The 26,001-nt window shown below is 37.0% G+C and overlaps 1 protein-coding gene across 1 annotated transcript in view; it reads right to left on the bottom strand.

The window, feature by feature from the left end:
- Nucleotides 1-26,001, bottom strand: part of DNAH6 (dynein axonemal heavy chain 6) — a gene marked incomplete at both ends in the record, with an annotated part of 289,518 nt that overhangs the window by 43,680 nt on the left and 219,837 nt on the right. The window contains 4 exons of the mRNA XM_082672762.1: nt 383-573; nt 11,473-11,642; nt 20,474-20,609; nt 24,346-24,579. Of these exons, the coding sequence (XP_082528888.1) occupies nt 383-573; nt 11,473-11,642; nt 20,474-20,609; nt 24,346-24,579 (731 nt within the window). The remainder of the gene's footprint in view (nt 1-382; nt 574-11,472; nt 11,643-20,473; nt 20,610-24,345; nt 24,580-26,001) is intronic.

Here is a 26,001-nt window from a genome sequence, read left to right as displayed (position 1 = left end):
GAGTAGAAGCTCAGGAGAAAGATGAGATTAATAATACAACATAAAGAGCTATGGAATTTTTTGCACATTTGAGCATAAGGAATAAACTACAATCCTTTTACAGTTACATTAAAATTGTCTTAAATAACTAATCACTATTGCATTAGATTATTATACTTCAACATTTTAAACAATCTCCCCTTTGCTCAAATGAAGTTTACATCTGATCTTATGATACTTAACACCATTTAACAACATGCATAGCTAAATATTAAAGTGTCTTAATTTATTTAGTAAGGAATACCTGAATTAGGAATTTACACTCCACAAAGGGAAGAAAAAAGGCAAATTTTAACAAGGAGATGTTCATATGAATTATTAAAACTGCACAATATGACCTTACCGTTCTGAATACCCGCTGTCCCGGGCAAACCTCTGAAATGCACCCATGGGATCTGAGCCTGTGCTTAAGATAAATACCAGGGGAGTTTTGTATGACATGTCTTGATACAGAGAGGGCAGGTCCATGGGTGGTGTCTCTACAAAGGATTTCCCAAGAGTTTCTATTACAAAGTCTGTAAGAGCAAAAACCACCTGAAAATTGAAAGGAAAAACATTACAAAAATACTGGATGAGGTTCCAATTCAACAATGTATCAGAAATTCTAGCCAGACCTATTAGGCAGGATAAAGAAATAAGGAATTCAAATCAGAAAGGAAGAAGTAAAAATGTCACTATTTGCAGATGATAAGATCTTATACAGTTGACCTTTGAACAACATGAGTTTGAACTGCACAGGTTCACTTATACGGTGGATTTTTTCCAATAGAAATGTACTATAGTACTACACAATCCATGGTTGGTTGAATCCTCAGATGAGCAACCACAGATACAGAGGGCTGACTGTAAAGTTATATGTAGATTTTCTATTGTGCAGAGGGCCAGTGCCCCAACCTCTGCATTGTTCAAGGGTCATCTGTGTATAGAAAATCCTAAAGACTTCCCCAAAAAACCGTTAGACCTAATAAATGAATTAAGTAAAGTTGCAGGATACAAAATCAACATACAAAATCAGTTGTGTTTATACACACTACAGTGAAATATCTGAAAGAGAAATAAAGAAAACTATCTTAAATCAGAAAGGAAAAAACAAATACCGTATATTAATGCGTATATGTGGAATCTAGATAAATGGTATAGGTGATTTTATTTGCAAAACAGAAATAGAGACACTGATGTAGCGAACAAATGTATGGACACCAAGGGGGGAAAGGGAGCAGGTGGGATGAATTGGGAGATTGGGATTGACATATATACACTATTGATACTATATATAAAATATATAACTAATGAGAACCTACTGTATAGCTCAGGGAACTCTATTCACTGCTCTGTGGTGACCTAAATGGGAAGGAAATCCAAAAAAGAGGGGATATATGTATATGTATAACTGATTCACTTTGCTGTACAGTAGAAACTAACACAACATTGTAAAGCAACTATACTCCAATAAAAATTAATTATAAAAATAAAATAAAAAATAAATTAAAAAAAGAAAACTATCCACTTCCAATAGCATCAAAAACAATAAAATACTTAGGAATAAATTTAACCAAGGAAGTGAAAGATTTGTACACTGACAAGACATTGATAAAAGAAATTGAAGAAGACATAAACAAATGGAAAGATATCCTGTGTTTGTGAATTGCAAGAATTAATATTGTTAAAATGTCCATACTACCCAAAGCCATCTATAGATTCAATGCAATCCCTATCAAAATTCCATTGATGTTTTTCACAGAAATAGAAAAAAATTCCTAAATTTATATGGAACCACAAATGACCTGAAATTGCCAAAGCAATCCTGAGAAAGAAGATCAAAGCTGGAGGCAGGACACTTCCTGAATTCAAATTATATTCCAAAGGTGTAGTAATCAAAACAGTATGGTACCGACAAGAAAACAGACACGTAGATGAATGGAACACAACTGAGAGCCCAGAAATAAACCCACACATATATGGTCTACTACTAATATTTGACAAGAAAGCCAAGAATAATCAATGGGGAAAGAATAGTTTCTTCAATAACTGGTGTTGGACAAACTGGACATTCACATGGCAAAGAATGAAATTGGACCGCTATCTTACACCACTCATAAAAATCAACTCAAGATGAATTAAATATTTAAATATAAGACCCAAATCCATAAAACTTCTAGAAGAAAACAGAGGGGAAAATTTCCTTGACATAGTTTTAGCAACGAGTTTTTGGATATGACGCCAAAAGCACAAGCAATGAAAACAAAAATAAACAAGGGACTATACAAAACTAAAAAGCTCCTGCACAGCAAAAGAAGTAACCAACAAAATAAGAAGGCAACCTATGGAATGGGAGAAGGTATCTTAAAACCATACATCTGATAAGGTGTTAAAATCCAAAATATGTAAGAAACTCATGCAACTTAATAGCAAAACCAAACAATCTGGTTAAAAAATGGGCAAAGGATCTAAATAGGCATTTTTCCAAAGGAGATAAACAAATGGCCAACAGGTACATAAAAAGGTGCTCAACATCACTAATTATCAGGGAAATGCAAATCAAAACTACAATGAGCTATCACCTCACACCTGTTAGAATTGCTGTTAACAAAAAGACAAGAGATAAGTAGTGTTGGTGAATAAAAGGGAACCCTTTTGCATTGTTGGCAGGAATGTAAATTGGTGTAGCCACTATGGAAAACAGAATGGAGGTTCCTTAACAAATTAAAAATATAGCTACCAGATGATCCAGTAATCCCACTTCTGGGTATTTATTTGAATGAAATGAAGTCACTACCTTGAAGAGATATCTGCACCCCCATATTCATTGCAGCCTTATTCACAATAGCCAAGACATGAAAACAATCTAAATATGCATCCACAGATTAATGGGTAAAGACATTTGGTAAATATATACAATGGAATATCTTGCCATTTGTGATAGCAAAGATGGACCTCGAGGACATTATGTTAAGTGAAATAAATTAGAGAAAGATAAACACTGTATGGTATCACTTACATGTGGAATCTAACAGAGCTGAACTCATAGAAACAGAGAGTAGAATGCTGGTTGCCAGGGTATTGGGAGGGGGGAGAAATGGGGAGATGTTTCAAAGGGTACAAACTTCCACTTATAAGATGAATAAGTAGTAGCATTCGAATGTATAGCATGGTGACTCCAGTTAACAATATTATATATTTAAAAGTTAAGAGATTAATTCTGAAATGTTCTCACCACACACACACACACACACACACACACACACACACACACACACACACGGTAATTATGTGAGGTGATGGATGTGTTAATTAACCATATTGTGGTAATCATTTTGCAATATATGTATGTATCAAATCATCATGTTTTACACCTCTTAAACAATGTTACTTGTTAGTTATATCTCAGTAAATCTGGAAAAAAACAATATAGCTCAGGCAATGTAAATTAAAAAAAATGTCTCTTTAGGTAACAATTCTATCATTCTAATATATTTTTATAAAAGGAAAATTATAAAGTAACATTTCCCCCCTCCAGAAACAAATTTAATAAAATAATGTAACACTCTTGAGAGACACTCAACATAACAGAAATAGAGGGGAAAATCCTCAACCTGTTAAGAGGTATCAATGAAAACCCCACAGCTAACATCATACTTAATGGTGAAAACTGAATGCTTTTCCTCCTAAGATAGGTACAAGGCAAGTACATCCACTGCCATTACTTTTCTTCAACATTGTCCTGGATGTTCTAACTAGGGCAATTAGTTAAGAAAATAAAATAAAAGATATCTAGATTGGGAAGGAAGAAGTAAAACCATCTCTATTTGCAGATGACAAGATCTTGTATATAGAAAATGCTATGAAACACAGTAAAAGTCTGTTAGAATAAACAAGTTCAGCAGGTTTGCAGTATACAAAAATATACAGCAATCAACTATTTCTCTACAGTAGCAGTGAGAAAACCAACAATGAAATTAAGAATGCAATTCCACTTACAATAGCAACAGAAAGAACAAAATATTTAGAAGTAAATTTAACAAGAGAAATGCAAAACTTAGTCTCTGAGAACTATAAAACATTGTTGGAATAAATTAAAGAAGATCTAAATAAATGGAAAAACATCCCATGTACATGGATTGGAAGACTTAATGTTAAGATGCAAATACTCCCTAAATTGATCTACAGAGTCCAATCAAAATTCTGACTGGTTTCTTTTCAGAAATTTCCAAGCTGATCCTAAATTCATATGGAAACTCAAGGGACCCAGAATAGTCAAAATAATCTTGAAAAAGAAGAGCAAAGTTGGAAGACTCACACTTCCCAATTTTAAAACTTGCCACAAAGCTACAATAATCAACACAGTGCAGTAGTGGCATAAGGGTAGACATATAGATCAATGGACTAGAACTGATATATTAGAAATAAACTCTCACAATTATGGCCAATTGATTTTTGGCAAGGGTGTCAAGATCATTCAATGGAGATAGAAGAGTCTTTTAACAAATGATGCTGGGACAACTGGATATTCACATGCAAAAGAATCAAGTTGGCTCCTTACCTAACACTATATAAAAATTAAATCAAAATGGATCAAAGATCTTGATGTAAGAGATAAAGTTTTATAACTCTTAAAAGAAAACATAGGAGTAAATCTTCATGACATTGAATTAGGCAATGGCTTTTTAGATGTGGCATCAAAAGGATGAGTGACAAAAGAAAAACAAATTGGAAATCACCAAAATAAAAATTAAAAAAATTTTGTGTTTCAAAGGACACCATAAAGAAAGTGAAGACAACCACAGAGTGAGAGAACTTTTTTTCTTTCAAATAATGTATCTGTTAAGGAAATTTTATTTAGAATATATAAAGAACTCTTTCAACTCCATAAGAAAAAGACAAATAGTTTTAAAAAATGGCAAAGGATCTGAAGAGACAGTTCTACAAATAGCCAATAAACACAAGAAAATATGCTCACTGTCATTAGACACAAGGACACCTCAAGAAAATTACAGACCAATATCCTTGATGAATAAAGATGCCAAATCCTCAATGAAATATTAGCGAACAAAGTTCAAAAATACATTAAAAGGATCATACACATAATCAAGTGGGACTTATTCCAGCGATGCAAGGATGGTTCAACATTCGCAAATCAGTCACTGTGATACACCACATTAACAAAATGAAAGATAAAAAACATATAGGCACCTCAATAGATGCAGAAAAAGGCACTTCCCTGGTGGTGTGGTGGTTGAGAGTCCGCCTTCCAATGCAGGGGATGCGAGTTCTATCCCTGGTCAGGGAACTAAGATCCCACATGCTGTGGGGCAACTAAGCCCATGCGCCACAACTACTGAGCCCACACACCACAACTACTGATCCTGTAAGCCACATCTAGAGAGCCCATGTGCCGCAATAACAGAGCCCACGTGCTCTGGAGCCCATGAACCACAACTAGAGAGAAGCCCGTGTGCCACAATGAAGAGCCCTTGCACTGTGACAAAAAATCCTGTGTGATGCAACTAAGACCTGAAGCAGCCATAAATAAATAAATAATAAATATTAAAAAATAGATGCAGAAAAAGCATTTGACAAAATTCAATACACATTTATGATAAAACTTCCGACAAAGTGGGAACATACCTCAACATAATAAAGGCCATATATGACAAGCCCACAGCTAACATCATACTCAGTAGTGAAAAGGTAAAAGCCTTTCCTTTAAGAACAGGAACAAGGCAATGATGCCCACTCTTACTATTTTTATTCAACATAGTATTGGAAGTCCTGGCCAGAGCAATTAAATAAGAAAAAAAAAAAAGACATCCAAATTGGAAAGAAAGAAATAAAACTGTCACTGTCTGCAGATGACATACTGTCATATATGGAAAACACTAAAGACTCTATCAAGAAACTGTTACAACTAATAAATGAATTCAGTAATATTGCAGGATACAAAATCAAGACACAAAAATCTGTTGTGTTTTTACATACTAATAACAAACTATATGAAAGAGAAAAGAAGAAAGCAATCCCATTTACAATTACATTAAAAAGAATAAAATATCTAGGAATATATTTAACCAAGAGATGAAATACCTGTATATTGAAAACTACAAGACATTAATGATGAAACATTGAAGAAGACACAAATAAGTGGAAAGATATTCTGTGTTCATGGTTGGGAGAATCAATATTGTTAAAATGTCCACAATACCCAAGGCAATTTGCAGATTCAGTGCAATCTCTATCAAAATTCCAATGGCATTTTTCACAGAACTAGAATAAATAATCCTAAAGTTTGTACAGAACTGCAAAAAAACCTCTAATAGCCAAAGCAATCTTGAGAAAGAAGAACAGAGCTGGAGGCATCACACTCCCTGATTTCAAACTATGTTACAAAGCTCAAGTAATTAAAGCAGTATGATATTGGCATAACAACAGACACACAGATCAATGGAACAGAACAAAGAGCCCAGAAATAAACCCAGGCATATATGGTCAGTTAAATTACATCAAACGGGTCAAGAATATAAAATGGGGAAAGGACGGTTTCTTCAATTAATGGTGTTGGGAAAACTAGACAGTCACATGTAAAAGAATGAAACTCAGCCACTATGTTACACTATACACAAATATTTACTCAAAATGGATTAAAGACTCAAACATAAGACTTGAAGCCATAAAAGTCCTAGAAGAAAACATATGCAGTAAACTCCTTGACACAGGTCTTGGTAATGATTTTTTGAATCTGACACCAAAAGCAAAAACAACAAAAGTCAAAATAAATAATTGGGGCTACATCATACCAAAAAGCTTATGCACTGCAAGAGAAACTATCAACAAAATGAAAAGGCAACATATTGAATAGTAGAAAATATTTGCAAATCTTAGATAAGGGGCTAATATACAAAATATACAAATAACTCATGCACCTCAATAGCAAAAAGCCCCCAAACAATCCAATTAAAAAATAGGCAGAAGATTTGAATAGGCATTTTTCCAAAAAAGACATACAGATGGCCAACAGGTACATGAAAAAGGTGCTCAGCATCATTAATCATCAGGGAAGTGCAAATCAAAACCACAATGAGATATCATTTCATACCTGCTAAAATGACTATTATCAAAAAGACAAGAAATAAGTGTTGGTGAGGATGTTGAGAAAAGGGAACCCTTGGGCACTGTTGGTGGGAATGTAAATTGGTGCAGCCACTATGGAAAACAGTGTCTATGTCTGCAAAAAATTAAAAATAGCACTACTGTATGATCCAGCACTCACAATTCTGGGTCTTTATGCTAAGAAAATGTAAACACTAACTTGAAAAGATATATGCACCCCATGTTAACTACAGCACTTTTTACAATAGCTAGGTCATGGAAACAACCTGTGTCCATCAATGGATAAATGAATAAAGAAAATGTGGTATATATATGTACACACACAATAGAATATTATTCAGGCATGAAAAAGAATGAAATCTTGCCATTTGCAATAACATGAATGGGCCTTGAGGGCATTATACTAAGTGAAATAAGTCAGACAGAGAAAAATAAATATATTACCTCTCTTATATGTGTAGTCTTAAGAACAGCAACAACAACAACAAACTCCTAGATACAGAGAACAGATTGGTGGTTGCCAGAGAGGGGAAAATGGGTGCAGAGGATGAAAAGGTTAAAAAAAAAAAAAAAGTGTGTGTGTGTGTGTGTGTGTGTGTGTGTGTGTGTGTGTGAGAGAGAGAGAGAGAGAGAGAGAGAGAGAAAGAGAACGAACTTCATTTCCTAAGATCGGAATTCTTAACCTAGAATTATAAAATCATATGTAGGAGAGCATTCATGCATTTTCTAAGAAGGCCTGCAACTATCATTATATTCTTCAAAGGGTCCAAGTGAAAAAAAGAATCCCTGCCCTCAGGCTGACCTGCAGCCTGTGGCTGGGAAGGGTGGGCAAGTATCCCTTGTGAAGCCCCTTTGCTTCTATCAAAGCCTAGGTGGTGCCCAAGGGGAGTGACTCCGCCCACTTCCGGTTCAGGGCTTGATTCCATTTCCCATTCTATTTATTTCATATTTGCTCCCATGAGCAGCAGCTCTGACCACAGCCTGAAAGCCTGTCTCTGAGCTCTTCTGGGCCCTTCTCCTCTGGGACCCTCTTCTCCCAGTAGGCCCTCCCTCCAGTCCCTGCTAGGCTTCCCCAGCCAGGGTACTACTCCACGTCTAGCTGCTGCTCACCCCTTACCTCCCCACCAAATTGGATGTTGGTTTGACACAGGAAATGATTTATATGAGAAGTTGAGAATATCACCCCTTCAAAGAGATTCTCCTTGGTTCCCACCCTAAACTAGCTTTCACTCTATTACTTTTACTGAAACTTCCCATTCATGTCCTTCCAAGAACTTTTTGCAAATGGAAAATATTTTATTCTTTTTTTTCCCCTCTCTCTCACTAGAATGTGAGCCCATGGGAATATGGACTTTGAATTTTTTCTTTTTCACAATTGTAGCCTCAGTGCCTAGAATACAATAATTACTTACCAAGGTAATTGTTAAATGTTCTATGAACAGAAGCTAAGAGAAAGTTACCAGTCTTCAAATATTGGAAGGTGATTCTCAGGTCTTTCCTGAGTCTGGTCTTCTCTGGACCAGAGAAATGGGAATGCTGGCTGGGAGACAAGGCCTCACAGCAGGTGGGATCTTGCATGGACATAGCCGACCAGCATCTCTTCTCCAGGAAATCTTCCAGTAGTCATATTTTTACTGTATGATGCAATTTCCCTATCCATAGCTACTGGACCACGGGTAAAACTTAAGTCAAGCTGGACCAATCAGAATCTCTCTCTTAAGAATTTGAAGCTAGAGGAACAGTTTATAGTTGAGAGCTGAGTGCTGATAATTGCAATACTACAGAGCTATGTTCATTGAACTGCCCAGATTATTACTCTTCCTGAAGCGTGATTAATTGGCTTTTCCTTGAAAGAGGAAATGAGCTACCCCCCAGTATCTTTTAATTTTAATAAATCATTTTTTTCTTAAACTTATTAAGTTTACTCTCTATGGTTGTAACCTAAAGAACCTAAGCTCATACACAGAGACACAGAACCTGAAAAAACAACAATTTCCTATAGTCTAGAATTTTCTAGCACATGTCTTAATCTTTAAAACTCCTTCTTCTTTGGGGCACCTGCCACTTAGTCATCCTTCATTCTTGTCAGCATCCAACCTGGTAGCCACTGTCCCATATTCACTGAAGACTTTCCATCTGCTCATAGCTTTCCTCTCCATTCATGTCTGTTCCAATGATTTATCAACTGTGTCTCACCATCTGGGGTGACACAACCCAGGTTCAGGGTCCATAAGGCCATCCCACACCCTAACACCACAGTTCCTTGACCTCTAACTCTAATGCAGATCATCTCATCACTTCCTCAGTCACCCACACCCATGGCTACCCTCAGGACATTGTCATCACTTAGAACTGCTCATCAGAAATTTTAAGTTCAACTTTGATCACAATCTCTCCCATCCTTCTAGCTGTGCTACTCCTCTAGTCCAACTACATTTGCTTCCAAAGAAACTTTCAAGGTTTTTCCTCTTCTCCCAGTCTGTAAGCTCCTTCTTAGATCTCTCCTCGTTTATAGAACTACTTTTACCAACAGTCTCAATGGCTTTTTATCCTCTATTCATCTATTGTAATTATTGGTAGCCCAGGTTGACCCCACAGCCTTTCAGTGTTCCTACAGAGATGGCAGAAAATCCTACAGCATAGCCTCAATATTTCCCAGCTATGCTTTGGCTTTCTCCAGCGAGTTTTCTTTCTCTCATTTCTCATAGGAACATCCTCCATTCATTCATTCTGTTGATAACTTGCTGTACCGAAACTCTATACTTCTTTGGTTTCCACGTCACTTCTTTCTCCTGGTGTTCTTCTTGCCCCTCTGCCTCTTCCTTCTCATGGGTTCTTCATCCTTTCTCTCTGCCCTTTCAAAGTTGGTGCTTCTCAGGGTTTCATCCTTTGCCCACTTGTCCTCTTATTCTATTATTCCTCTACCATTTTAACAACTCCTGTGGTTTTACTTTCCAACTCAATGCTGATGATTCCCCAATCTCTATTTCTAAGCCATATTTCTCTCTAGAGTTTTTTTTTTTTTTTTTTTTGTGGTACGCGGGCCTCTCACTGTTGTGGCCTCTCCTGTTGCAGAGCACAGGGTCCAGACGCGCAGGCTCAGAGGCCATGGCTCACGGGACCAGCCGCTCCACGGCATGTGGGATCTTCCCAGACCGGGGCACGAACCCACATCCCCTGCATAAGCAGGTGGACTCTCAACCACTGCACCACCAGGGAAGCCCTCTCTCTAGAGTTTTATAACCAGATATTAATTGGTCTCCATACTACTATACACTCTGATACTGGTGGACACTGCAGACTCAGTGACATCTTTCTCTGACATGTTTTTCCTTTCACATTTGCTTAGTTGTTGATACAACCATCCCCTTTGGCACCCATGCAGAAACTAGGAGCAACACAGTTGCCCCATCTCCACATTCCCCTCCATCTTTTTAATCTACTACCTCTATCCTAATTCAGTTTGCCATAACTTAAAGAAAAATTTTTATTGGAGCATAGTTGATTTACAATGTTGTGTTAGTTTCAGGTGTACAGCAAAGTGCTATATATATATATATATATATATATATATATATATATACACCTATCTCTCTCTCTATATATCCATTCTTTTTCAGATTCTTTTCTCATATAGGTTATTACAGAATATTGAGTAGAGTTCCCTGTGCTATACAGCAGGTCCTCTTTGGTAACCATAAGTTTGATTTCAAGATATGTGAGTTTTTCTGTTTTGTAAATAAGTTCATTTGTATCATTTTTTAAATTAGATTCCACATATAAGCAATATCATATGATATTTGTCTTTGTCTGATCTCACTTAGTATGATAATCTCTAGGTCTATCCATCTTGCTGCAAATGGCATTATTTTGTTCTTTTTTTATGCAGACTGCTGTAATTTCTTATATAAACTACATCAACCATCTTCAAACTGGTCTTGGTAACTATGGTGTTTTTCTCTTCAAATGCCTTCTTCCCATTGCTGCCAAGATCTGAAAGGCCCATCAATCCCCTGCTAATGCTGTCCAGCAGATCCCTGCCCTCTCTAGCAGAGAGCACAAGTTTCCCATGGCACACACCAGGGAAGACCCACCAGGTTCCTGGCTGGCTCTCCAACCTTATCTTTCATCATTTTCTGTATAAAACATTATGTTCTATTAATAACAAAGTCTCTATTTCTTATTAATAACACAGAGTCACAAACCACCTCCCAAACTTGGCCATTGCTACTCTCTAAACAAATCTACTTCAGTCCATGAATCATAACTGGCTGGTGAGCTTTAGTAGAAGTAATTATAACACAGTTCTTTAATGAAAAAATCTCCTACCTTTTCTTCTTTACAGCATTTAATAAGAATTAGCTTATGGAAATAACTTAATTCTGGACACCAAAAATTATGGTTTGTGGGCACCCTTTCTGTTGTCATGAGTTGATCATCCTCCTTTATTTTAGAATAGGCTTCCCATTCAGGTGGGTTAAGATAAGTCTCAAAAGATCCTGGAAACACAATTTAAAAATATGCTTTAATTAAAGTTGCTTTGACTTTGATATTAAATAAATATATTTGGTAATTAAAAACTCTCTACATTTACCATTAGCTTTTTACATTACCACAAATGTAAATATATTTAATCTCCCCCTACCCAACCTAATTAAAAAATAGTGAATTTAAAATTGGATCAGAAAACGAATTCAAACCACTTAACAAAAGGCAAAGCTAAAACAAATGACAGAGAAGTTAAAAATAAAAGGATGCATAGAGATATATCAATCATATGTGAGCAAAAACAAACACCTGCCATGATAAGAGTAACACTGGATATCTTAAAATTCAAGGCAAATATAATTAAATGGGATGAAATTGTTCAAGTTATATTAATTAAAATACAAACCCAATAATAAAAACACAATAAAATAAACCTATATGTGTCAGACAATAGCATAAAAATACATCAAACCATCACTGCTGAAGGCAGAAGAAAAAGCAGAAAAACATATTAATGATAGGAAATAACACAACTGTCAGTCTGTGACAGATAAAGCAAATTAAAAATTCTGGTATAAATAATTTTTACCATATAAATAATATATGAATTGACATCGCTACAACTTTATGCCCTAATAAACAGAACACATTGCCCTCAACCCCCCTGGAATATTTATAAGAAATGGGCTTGCATCTCACATGAGGCTTAGGATTCTAGTTAGCCCTTACTCTGGTTATAACATGTAGTAAGAATTAGCATTGAAATTCCTGCAGAGTGAGAGGGCAGACAGCAGAAGCAAGAAGAACTACAGTTCTGCAGCATGTGGAACAAAACCCACATTCACAGAAAGACAGACAAAATGAAAAGGCAGAAGACTGTGTACCAGCTGAAGGAACAAGATAAAACCCCAGAAAAACAACTAAATTAAGTGGAGATAGGCAACCCTCCAGAAAAAGAATTCAGAATAATGATAGTGAAGATGATGCAGGACCTTGGAAAAAGAATGGAGGCAAAGATCGAGAAGATGCAAGAAATGTTTAACAAAGACCTTGAAGAATTAAAGAACAAACAAACAGAGATGAACAATACAATAACTGAAGTGAAAAATACACTAGTAGGAATCAATAGAAGAATAACTGAGGCAGAAGAACAGATAAGTGACTTGGAAGACAGAAAGGTGGAATTGACTGCTATGGAATGAATAAAGAAGAAAGAATGAAAAGAAATGAAGACAGCCTAAGAGACCACTGGGATAACATTAAACATATGAACATTCGCATTATAGGGATCCCAGAAGGAGAAGAGAGAGAAAAAGGACCCAAGAAAATATTTGAAGAGATTATAGTCAAAAACGTTCTTGACATGGGAAAGGAAATAGCCACCAAAGTCCAGGAAGTGCAGAGAGTCCCAGGCAGGATAAACCCAAGGAGAAACATGCCAAGACACATAGTAATCAAACTGATAAAAATTAAAGACAAAGAAAAATTATTGAAAGCCACAAGGAAAAAATGACAAATAACATACAAGGGAACTCCTACAAGGTTAACAGCTGATTTCTCAGCAGAAACTCTACAAGCCAGAAGGGAGTGGCATGATATATTTAAAGTGATGAAAGGGAAGAACCTACAACCAAGATTACTCTACCCAGTAAGGATCTCATTCACATTCACCAGAGAAATCAAAAGCTTTACAGACAAGCAGGAGTTAAGAGAATTCAGCACCACAAACCAGCTCTACAACAAACGCCAAAGGAACTTCTTTAAGTGGGAAACACAAGAGAAGAAAAGGACCTACAAAAACAAACCCCAAACAATTAAGAAAATGGTAATAGGAACATACATATCGATAATTACCTTAAATGTGAATGGATTAAATGCTCCAACCAAAAGTTACAAGCTCACTGAATGGATACAACAATGAGACCCATATATATGCTGCCTACAAGAGACCCACTTCAGACCTAGGGACACATACAGACTGAAAGCGAGGGAGTGGAAAAAGATATTCCATACAAATGGAAATCAAAAGAAAGCTGGAGTAGCAATTCTCATATCAGGCAAAATAGACTTTAAAATAAAGAATGTTACAAGAGACAAGGAAGGACACTACATAATGATCAAGGGATCAATCCAAGAAGAAGATATAACAATTATAAATATATATACACCCAACATAGGGGCACCTCAATACAGAAGGTAAATGCTAACAGCTATAAAAGAGGAAATCAACAGTAACACAATAATAGTGGACGACTTTAACACCTCATTTACACCAATGGACAGATCATCCAGACAGAAAGTTAATAAGGAAACACAAGCCTTAAGTGACACATTAGACCAGACAGATTTAATTGATATTTCTAGGACATTCCATCCAAAAACAGCAGATTACACTTTCTTCTCAAATGCACACGGAACATTTTCCAGGATAGATCACATCTTGGGTCACAAATCAAGCCTCGGTAAATTTAAGAAAATTGAAATCATATTAAGCAACTTTTCCAATCACAACACTATGAGATTAGAAATCAATTACAGGGAAAAAGCATTAAAAACACAAACACATGGAGATTAGACAATATGTTACTAAAAACCAAGAGATCACTGAAGAAATCAAAGAGGAAATAAAAAAAAACCTAGAGACAAATGACAAAGAAAACACAACAATCTAAAACCTATAGGATGCAGCAAAAGCAGCTCTAAGAGGGAAGTTTATAGCAATACAATCCTACCTCAAGAAACAAGAAAAATCTCAAATAAACAATCTAATCTTACACCTAAAGGAACTAGAGAAAGATGAATTAACAACACCCAAAGTTAGTAGGTGAAAAGAAATCATAAAGATCAGAGCAGAAATAAATGAAATAGAAATGAAGAAAACAGTAGCAAAGATCAATAAAACTAAAAGCTGCTTCTTGAGAAGATAAACAAAATTGATAAACCTTTAGCCAGACTCATGAAGAAAAAAAGGGAGAGGGCTCAAACCAATACAATTAGAAATGAAAAGGAGAAATTACAATGGAAACTTCAGAAATATGAAGCATCATAAGAGACTGCTACAAGCAACTCTATGCCAATAAAATGGACAACCTGGAAGAAATGGAAAAATTCTTAGAAAGGTATAAGCTTCTAAGACTGAACCAGGTAGAAATAGAAAATATGAACAGATCAATCACAAGTAATGAAATTGAAACTGTGATTAAAAATCTTTCAGCAAACAAAAGTTCTGGACCAGATGGCTTCACAGGTGAATTTTATCAAACATTTAGAGAAGAGCTTACACCCGTCCTTCTCAAACTCTTCCAAAAACTTTCAGAGGAAGGAACACTCCCAAACTCATTCTATGAGGCCACCATCACCCTGATAACAAAACCAGACAGATATACTACAAAAAAAGAAAACTACAGACCAATATCACTGATGAATATAGATGCAAAAATCCTCAACGAACTACTAGCAAACAGAATCCAACAACACATTAAAAGGATCATACACCATGTTCAAGTGGGACTTATCACAGGGATGCAAGGATTCTTCGATATATGCAAATCAATCAGTGTGATACACCACATTAACAAATTAAGGAATAAAAACCACATCTCAATAGATGCAGAAAAAGCTTTTGACAAAATTCAACACTGATTTATGATAAAAACTCTCCAGAAAGTGGGCATAAAGGGAACCTACCTCAACATAATAAAGGCCATATACGACAAACCCACAGCAAACATCATTCTCAATGGTGAAAAACTGAAAGCATTTCAACTAAGACCACAAACAAGAGAAGGATGTCCACTCTCACTACTATTATTCAACATAGTTTTGGAAGTTTTAGCCACGGCAATCAGAGAAGAAAAAGAAATAAAAGGAATACAAATTGGAGAAGAAGAAGTAAAACTGTCACTGTTTGAAGATGACACGATACTATACAGAGAGAATCCTGAAGATGTCACCAGAAAACTACTAGAGCTAATCAATGAATTCGGTAGAGTTGCAGGATACAAAATTAATGCACAGAAATCTCTTGCATTGCTATACACTAACAATGAAAGATCAGAAAGAGAAATTAAGCAAACAATCCCATTCACCATCACAAGAAAAAGAATAAAATACCTGGGGATAAACCTACCTAAGGAGGTAAAATATCTGCACTCAGAAAACAATAAGACACTGATGAAGGAAATCAAAGATGACACAAACGGATAGATATACCATGTTCTTGGATTGGAAGAATCAATATTGTGAAAATGACTATATTACCCAAAGCAATATACAGATTCAATGCAGTCCTTATCAAATTACCAATGGCATTTTTTACAGAACTAGAACAAAAAATCGTAAAATTTGTATGGAAACACAAAAGACCCTGAATAGCCAAAGCCATCTTGAGGGAAAAAAACGGAGCTGGAGGAATCAGACTCCCTGACTTCAGACTATACTACAAAGCTACAGTAATCAAGACAATATGGTACTGGCACAAAAACAGAAATATAGATCAATGGAGCAGGATAGAAAGCTCAGAGATAAACCCACGCACCTATTGTCAACTAATCTATGACAAAGGAGGCAAGGATATACAATGGAGAAAAGACAGCCTCTTCAATAACTGGTGCTGGGAAAACTGGACAGTTACATGTGAAAGAATGAAATTAGAATACTCCCTAACACCATACACAAAAATAAACTCAAAATGGATTAAAGACCTAAATGTAAGCCCAGAAACTATAAAACTCTTGGAGGAAAACATAAGAAGAACACTCTTTGACATAAATCACAGCAAGATCTTTTTTGACCCACCTCCTAGAGTAATGGAAATAAAACCAAAAATAAACAAATGGGTACCTAATGAAACTTAAAAGCTTTTGCACAGCAAAGGAAACTATAAACAGAACGAAAAGACAACCCTCAGAATGGGAGAAATTATTTGCAAAGGAATCAACAGACAAAGGATTAATCTCCAAAATATATAAACAGCTCATGTAGCTCAATATTAAAAATACAAACAACCCAATCAAAAAATGGGCAGAAGACCTAAATAGATATCTTTCTGAAGAAGACATACAGATGGCCAAGAGGCACATGAAAAGCTGCTCAACATCACTAATTATTAGAGAAATGTAAATTAAAACTACAATGAGGTATCACCTCACACTGGTTAGAATGGGCATCATCAGAAAATCTACAAATAACAAATGCTGGAGAGGGTGTGGAGAAAAGCCACTTGCACTGCTGGTGGGAATGTAAATTGATACAGCTACTATGGAGAACAGTATGGAGGTTCTTTAAAAAACTAAGAATTATCATGTGACCTAGCAATCCCTCCCTATGCTTATACCCAGAGAAAACCATAATTCCCAAAGACACATGCACCCTAATGTTCATTGTAGCACTATTTACAATAGCCAGGTCATGGAAGCAAGCTAAATGCCCATCGACAGACGAATGGATAAAGAAGATGTGGTACATATACACAATGGAATATTACTCAGCCATAAAAAGGAACGAAATTGGGTCATTTGTAGAGACGTGGATGGACCTAGAGACTGTCATACAGAGTGAAGTAAGTCAGAAAGAGAAAAACAAATATCGTATATTAATGCATATATGTGGAATCTAGAAAAGTGGTACAGATGAACCAGTTTTCAAGGCAGAAAGAGACACAGATTTAGAGAACAAATGTATGGACAACAAGTGGGGAAAGCGGGGTGGTAGTTGTGGTGGTGGGATGAATTGGGAGGTTGGGATTGACATATATACACTAATATGTATAAAATAGATAACTAATACTGAACATGGGAAAAAAATAAAGAAATGATTTTAAAAAAAGAAAAAAAAGAAAGGCAACCCACTGAATGGGAGAAAAAAAAAAAAGAAATTCCTGCAGGTGCAGGGAGCACAGTACGGTGTAAGCCCCCCAGCAAACCAGCACAACCATCTAGTGATGAAACAGGCTGCTGCGGTTGAACATTAGGCAAAATAGTTGGCTTCCATGGCGGGCTAGGAAACCACTTTCCCCAGCTGGTCTACTGGGACTCTCCTCTGAGGGCCTAACAATAGCAACCACAGAGCTGGTGACAGTTTAAAATGTAGTGACACTTAAGACCATGGCCCTGGAGCCATGGAGTATGTACCTCTGCAAGACTTCTAATTTCTATATGAAATATACACAATTACATGGTATGAGACCACAGGGCACAGCATACCACAGTGTTTTCTAGTTGAAAGTGGATGCTTTATTCTGAGGACCAGGTAGTAGAACCACTTATTCCAAAAGGACTTCTTTTCTCTTCAGGTTCTCATTACTGGTATAATCACCAGGGCTTTGACTAACAAGACATGATAATTTAAAATTATAACTCTCAACTAATAGGACATGAAGCACTTAGAAACCATCAAAGACACAAGATTGAGGCAATTAGGAAGCCTTTGAAGGTAAGAGTGGCATTGAAATTAATTATTAAACTTAACCTGCAAAGATCCAAAGCTCAGTTTTAGAACACAAGCCATCCTATGACATGTACAAACCTTCACCATTCTGCAGGATTTCCAGAATCAACCTTGAAAGTTAACAAATGAAAGCAGGATGGTTGTTTTAAATTACTAATATTTTGGTCCCAGTTGACAGGAATAACATGGTGCCTTTTGTCCAAACACGACGAGCTGTTCCCAGAATTACTTAACCTTTCAGCCTCTACCTCTTCCCACTTTCTTTGCTTCTGTGTTTATGAGGATCCATCTAGCCTTTTTTGCTTCAGATCTGTCCCTAACTGTCCATCACTAGGCTTCTCCTATAAGTATTTTTTCTTTTGTGTTCTACTTCTAGCTACCTTGTTTAACTGGTCCACAATATAGAAACATAATTTTTATTTGATTTATTTATTGAAGAGTATTTTATTTTTTCTAGTCTTTATTTAGAAATCAAATGAACATATTAGGATCCCAGAAATTCTGGTTCATGTAGCTTTTAAACCACCGCACTTACTAGGTATATTCAGGTAAATAAACATTCATATGAGAAGTAGAAGAATAATTACTAAAAATAGCAATAGGGCTTCCCTGGAGGCGCAGTGGTTGGGAGTCCGCCTGCCTATGCAGGGGACAGGGGTTCGTGCTCCAGTCCGGGAGGGTCCCGCGTGCCGCGGAGCGGCTGGGCCCGTGGGCCGTGGCCGCTGGGCCTGCGCGTCTGGGGCCTGTGCTCCGCGGCGGGAGGGGCTGCGGCGGTGAGAGGCCCGCGTACCGCAAAAAAAAAAAAAAAAAAAAAAAAAAAAAAAAGCAATAGAACACAGAACTTCAAATCAGTACAGGGGAAATAAAAAGAAGAATGTGGACAATTCACTTGAAGGCAAGAAAGAAGAAATAACAATGAAGCAAAGAAAAAGCCTGCCATGGAAAAAATCCCTACGAAATAAGATGATAGATGTAAATCCAAATAGATCAGGATTCTTCAGCCCTGCCACTACTGCCATTTGGGGCCAAGTGGTCATTTGTTGTGGAGGGTTGTTCTGAGCATTGTAGGATGTTTAGTCACATCTCTGGTTTCTACCTACTAGATACCTGCAGCACCACCCCAGTCATGGCAACCAATAATGTCTTCAGATGTTGTTGAATGTCCCCTGGGGAACAAAATCTTCCATAGTTGAGAGCCACTGAAATGGATCAATAACCATCCTTACAATAATTGGATTAAAACTTGCCTGTTTAAAAAGAGAGACTCTCACATTGCTCAAAACAGCAAAATCCAACTAAAGATACACCGAAAACATGACGATGACACAAAAGACTTGAAGAGGAAGAGTGTAGAAATATATAAAGGGGGAATACTAATGAAGATAATCCTGCTGTAACAGTATTAACCTTAGAAAATATATTTTAAGGCAAAAAGCACTATTCAGGGTAAAGGGGAATATTATTTAATAAAAAAGGAATAATTTGCTAGAAAGATAGTAATCCTAAACGCATTTATAATTAACAGCATCAGTTCCACAAGATACAATGGGAGAAATTCCAGAATTACAAAGAGAAATTGTCAATCATAGTGGTGAGCCTTACAGATTTAGTATAAAAGACAGTAAAATAAACACCACAATTAATAGGTTTGAACTAAAGATTACATATCTTTAGTTCAAAAGATTACATATCTTTTGCATCCAAGAAAAGACACACATGGAACATTTTACATAAACTGAAGTATAAATAAATTACAAACAAGTTCATGCAAACCATGAGTATAATTTCTACAATGTAAGTAAATTATAAACAATAAAAAGATAGCACCCCCAAATCGTAAATGCGTTTGAATTAAAAAGTATACTTTTAGAATCAAAAGGGCTACAGAGTAAAACTTTTGGGGAAAAAGTAACATAAAATGTTATAATTAGAGCAGGCATAACCTCTGGGGAAAAGGGAAAGGGTCCTATGAAGGAGTATAAGGGGATTCTGTGATGCTGGTACTGGTCTATTTCTTGACTTGGGTGGTGGCTCATAAGTATAGTCGGTTTTTGATAATCAAATTGCTGATTCTGATTTGTGTACTTTTCCATATGTATGTTATCCGTCAATAAAAAGTTAAAAAAAAAAAGTATGGGATGCAGCTAAAGCAATACCTAGAGGTAAATGCATCTTTTTAAAATGGGTATAATAGTAAACATGAAATATTGAAAATTCATGGACCAAGCATTCAACTCAAGAAATTGGGAAAACAAATAATTCACAATTTCTTAATAATGAAGACATTTCCTAGTGAAAATTATTGATATTGCAGAAGAGGTTAAAGGAGACCTTAAAGTTAGGATTCACAAGCTTGTTTACAACCCCATATAGCAGAGCCTTTTTGACGTCTTACCTATGCGTATGGAAATAGGATGTAACACTATGTATTGTGTAAGTCCTTTAAAAACTGGAAATTCTTCTTCTAAGTCACAGCATGCGAACCACATGGCAGTAAGCAGCCAGGGAACTTCAGGCTTAGGTGGGCGTTCCTATTAGAAGACAGAAAGAACAGAAAGTTGTCACAAAGACAACCACAGAATATGCTTTCACCTTGTCTAAGTGAAAAATCAAGCTCTAATAGAATGTTAAAAATAACCATTTACCCAGGACAAATATAAGATATAGTGAGATAGAAATGGTGTTGAGTCAATTCTATTTGTTGGCCTTTGAACAGAAGTACAGCTGATGAAACTTTTCATGTTGACATATGCAGAGAGCAGTTGATCTGGTGAAAGGTTAAAATAAAATCTGTAAAGTCTACTTCTAGCCTGTCCTCCAATATGTCACACCAGTCTCTCCCCACCCCTCAAATATTCTTATATTAATGATTTTTTCCTAGAGAACTAGTTTTTAAATCCAGTTCCCAGATGTTCTCACCTCTAGGAGATAGGAAAAGTTGAGTAGTATAGCAAAATCAGTAGCAAGACAAGTGAACATCTCATTCCAGCTGGGCTAAGTGTGTATACGTCTAATCATTTCATATATTCCCAGAAATTTCTGGGAAAAGTATTGTGCCATCTGGCAATATTCCATGAAGCCTTTGCATGTGGCTAAACAGTTTAAAAAGAGACAGGAAAACAGCTGTGATTGTAGACTGAAACTTGTTCTTTGAAAATTTCATGAATATTTGCCTGAGGTTTTATACCACATTTTTAAATGGCTTTATTGAGATACAATTCATATACCATGCAATTCACCCATTTAAAGCATACAATCCAATGTATTTTAGTAAATTCACAGTTATGTGTAACCATGACCACAGTCAATTTTAGAACATTTCATCTCCTCAAAAACCCCCATGTATCCTTTAGCAGTTCCCCTCCCATCTGCCCATGCCCTCTAGCCCTAAGAAACTGAAACTAGTTCTTTGAAAATTTAGTACTTTGAAACAAAACTTTGAAAGTTTGGTACTGCTTTCTGTCTCTACCCATTTGCCTCTTCTGAATACTTCATATAAATCAAATTTTATAATATGTGGTCTTTTGTGGCTGATTTCTTTCACTTAGCTTAATGTTTTCAAAGTTTATTCATGTTGTGGTATGTATCAGTACTTCATTCCTCTTTATGATTGAATGATATTCTGTTGTTATGGATATACCACATTTTGTTTACCTGCTCATCAGTTGATGGACTGGCTTGCTTTAACCATTTTGGCTATTACAAATAGTGCTGCTATGAATATTCATGTCTAAGTTTTTGTGTGAACCTATGTTTTCATTTCTCTTTGATATATACCTAGGAGTGGAATTGCTGGATCATGTGGTAATTCTACATTTAATTGCTTGAGGAGCTGCCAGACTGTTTTCCAAAGCAGTTGCACCATTTTTCATGTTTGTTAGCAGTTTATGAAGGTTCTGATTTGTCCACATGTTCACCAACACTTAGTATTATCTGTCTTTTGATTCTAGCCATTCTAGTGGGTGTGAATGGCATCTCCTTATCATTTTGATTTGCATTTCCCTGATAAATAATGAGGTCAGACATCTTTTCATGTGCTTATGTATATATTTGGAGAAATATCTATTCAGGTCCTTTGGCTATTTCTAAGTTGGGTTGTCTTTATTATGGATTCATAAGAATTCTTTATCTATTCTAAATACAAATCCTGTAACATCTTAATGTTTTCGAGGTTTATTCATGTTGTAGTATGTATCAGTACATCCTTGTCAAAATCAGTTGACCATAGACTCATCGCTTTATTTCTGGACTTTCACATTGATTCCATTTACCCATATGTCTATCCTTATGCTAATATGTTGCTGTCTTGATTACTGCTGCTTTGTAGTAAGCTTTGGGATTTTAGATCTCTTGTAATCCTGTATGAATTTTAGGATCAGTTTGGCAATTGCTGAAAAGAAACCAGTTAGAATTTTGATAGGGATATCACTGAATCTGTAGATCAGTGTGTGGAGTATTGCCATCCTAACAATATTAAGTCTCCAATCCATGAACATGGGATGTTTTCCTATTGATTTAGGTCCTCTGATTTCTTTCAGCCTGTTTTGTAGTTTTCAGAGTATAAGTTTGAACTTCTTTTGTTAAATTTATTTCTAAGTATTTTATTATTATTGATGCCATTGTAAATGGAATTGTTAGTTTCACTTTATATTGTTCATCGCAAATGTAAAGAAATCCAAATTAATTTTGTACGTTGATCCTGTATCCTGCAACCTTGCTGAGCTTGTTTATTAATTCTAATAGTTTTTTTTTTAAGTAAATTCCTTAGTGTTTTCTATGTACAAAATCATGTCATCTGCAAATAGAGATAGTTTTACTTCTTCCTTTCCAATCTGGATGCCTTTCATTTCATTTTCTTGTGTATCTGTCCTGGCAAGAATTTCCAGTACAATGTTGAAAAGAAGTGGTGAGAGCAAACATCCTTCTTGTTTCTGATCCTTGGTGGAATGCATCCAGGCTTTCACTATTAAGTATGATGTTAGCTGTGGGTTTTTGTGTATGCTCTTTATCTGGTTGAAGAAGTTCTCTTTTATTTCATTTGTTAAGTGTTTTTATGATTATTAGTTATGTGATTCTGGAAAGGTCTTTAACCTCTCTGAGCCTTTGCTTGAAAAACCTGTAAACACAGCTGTTAACAAGAATACTGTGAAGGAAGAAGGGTGACAATGCCGGGAAGGGCTTGGCTGAGTGACTGACCAATAGTAACAGAGTGAGGTGGGTAAGAGGGCAAGCTCTACAGACTTGACTGCAAGGGTTTGAATCCTGGTTCCAAACCCTAATAAGTGTGTGATCATGATGAGTTACATCATCTCTTTGTGCCTAATTAACTTATCTTCAGACTAGAGATAAAATTAGGAACTCACCCAACAGGAATACTGAAATAAATAAATGAGTAGATATACATAAAACACATAGAAAACCCTATATAACTATTAACTGTGATTATGAAGTTAAGACAGTGTTAAGCAAGGATTAACAGAATATGTATGTATACGGGGTGGGTGGGGGTCAGGAAAGAAGGACCATCTGGTGTAGAGGTCTTCTTTGGGCTTGTCCTGGGAGTGCAGGGTGCTGAGAGTCAAATGAAAGCACAAAGTCCAATGTCCCAGTGTTACTCTGAGGCTCAAATACTGGCAAACAGATGCAGGTGTCAGGTCTGTAGGGGCCAAGGGTAGGGCTCGAGATTGAAGACAGAGCCAAGAGTTTAGAGCTGGACTGGATGGACTTGCAGGCAAGAGTTGGGGGACTGTGCCTCAGTTCTGTGGGCCACCAGGTCTGTGGTACATGGGTGAGTTAGGCCAATTTGAGGGGCTGGGGCAATTTAGGCAAATATTATGGTATGACAGAAGTCAACAATCAAGTTCTAGTCCTTCCCGTGCTTTATAATGAAAGATGGGTCCAGGCAAGAGGGGGTCATTGTTTCACAAACAGTGTGGCCAGATCTGTGAATTACAACTTTTATTGGATTTCAACTCTTCCCATTTGTAAGATGGTCAACTTTTCAAAACATGTCCCCATCTACTAGTTCACTGGTTACTCCCAACATCTCTTTTCTACAGGTGAGGACATCGCTGCACAAAGAGGTCAAATGTTACCAACATTATATAGTGACTAAAGACAGAACTAAATTATAGTCTGGGTCCCTGACCCCTAGCGGGCCACACAGCTGAATGTATAACCTTCAGCCATCAGAGTCACCGTGGAGCATTGGTAGGTGCTTGTGGGCTCTATCTAATAACATTCACAATCTAATCTTGACACAGATACCTTTTCCAATCCTGCAGAACCTCGGAGAAAGAAATTCCATTCAGCATCAGTTAAGCTTCCTTGCTGACGCATGATCTCAACACAGAGCATAAAGCTGTAGACGAGTTTATGTTGTTCAAAAAGTCCTCTCGAGACATTGACATAAGCCGTTAGGAGAGTCTGTTCTAGTAGAATTTCCATGCGCTGCTGTAGATCATCTGTCCTCACAGAGGTTTCGATTGTTGTATTGAACAACTGTGAAAGAGAACTCTATCAGTGTCTCTGAGTTAATTCAATTTCATGGAGGAAAAAATATCCCTGCTCCTCACCCTGACTGCCCCAAACTCAGTGAGTAAATAGCAGCACAGGTGGTGAATACTGTACCATGAAAAAGTCCAGAATTCATCCCAAATTGACACATTTATATGTAATACTTATTTTGTGCACTCCTCTTTCTCTCCCCATTTTCCAGAAATGGACCAGTGCCAAATTCTTGACTATTGAAAAGGCATAATATTGACTTTGGACAGAAAATGCAAAATAAAGGTGAGCTGGCAAAACGAGTTTCTCATATCCTCAACTCACATTTGATAATCACTTCGGATGAGAGGTGTAAGGACTAGGTAAGGTCATGCCCTCTTCTTGGCATTTTCCTAAGATAATTCTTAGGGTGTGGGAAGAACGTGTAAGAATTTTCTTTGAAATTTAAGAGGAACCAGCTTTAAAGAAGACTTCCACCCTGCTTCCCACCTGGAAATTTTGGGAACAGGCCTCCTCCCCAAAAGGTGACTCACATTACAAGGATATCAGGAAGGCAGCAGAGATGGTGGCATGGAAGGCTCAGGTGAGAGGGACAGAGGCAGCCCCACCCATTTCCTGCCACTTCCAAGTAGCACAAGGGCAGGGGGAGGGGAGATTCAGAAATTCCCAAGGGTCTTGAGCTGTGTGACAAATCTGAGCAGAGCCTGAACTCAGGGGCTTGCCTGCAAGTCATGGCCAAGGGGATCTTGCAGCAGAGACTGGGGTCTCATGAGGGATGAGAGGACCATCCTTATGGCTTCGGCCTTGAGGATCCACAGCACAAGGGGCAAAGGTGCCAGGTGAGGAAGGGCTGCCCAATTCATTGGTCACCTTGAGAGGGATCGAGATGCATTGCTCATGGCGAGATCAGACAGATTGAAGCAGATTGGACACTGGAGACCAACTGAGGGCCAAGGCAGATCAAGGTCAAGAACCGTGCTTCACAAGCCCCTAAAAATGCTGCACTGTCCTTGTGCAGGCCTCCTTGTACCACCCCCAACTCATTCTGCTAACAGGGTGGAGCACAAGGGGAAAGGATCTGACTGTCTGTCTCCTCACCCAAAGATAGGCCTCCATTCCCTAAAATTAAAAGGGCTTGGAGGAAGCATTCACTTATTCTAGAGAACTGGGAAAGCCTTGTTAATTCTCTGGAAAGTTTGGTCAACAAAGAATAATGGAGTTGTTACTTTAATACACTTAGAAGCAAAGAGTTTTCTTTAAGAACCTGACAAGAGGCAGAGAGTTTAAAGTCCAGTGAAGACCTCGTAAGTTCGGTGCCAAAATAAAACATGGCGAATCTTGACACACTCTAAATAACTTTAGTGTGAAATGGAATTATGGATGGGTTTGGTAGAGGATGTCCTGGTCAGGGCTGTC

The sequence above is a fragment of the Grampus griseus genome (genome assembly GCF_964374135.1).
Source record: "Grampus griseus genome assembly, chromosome: 15".
Classification (NCBI taxonomy): domain Eukaryota; kingdom Metazoa; phylum Chordata; class Mammalia; order Artiodactyla; family Delphinidae; genus Grampus; species Grampus griseus.
Note: the sequence above shows the minus strand (reverse complement) of the source record. Positions and strands in the feature narration are given on the sequence as shown.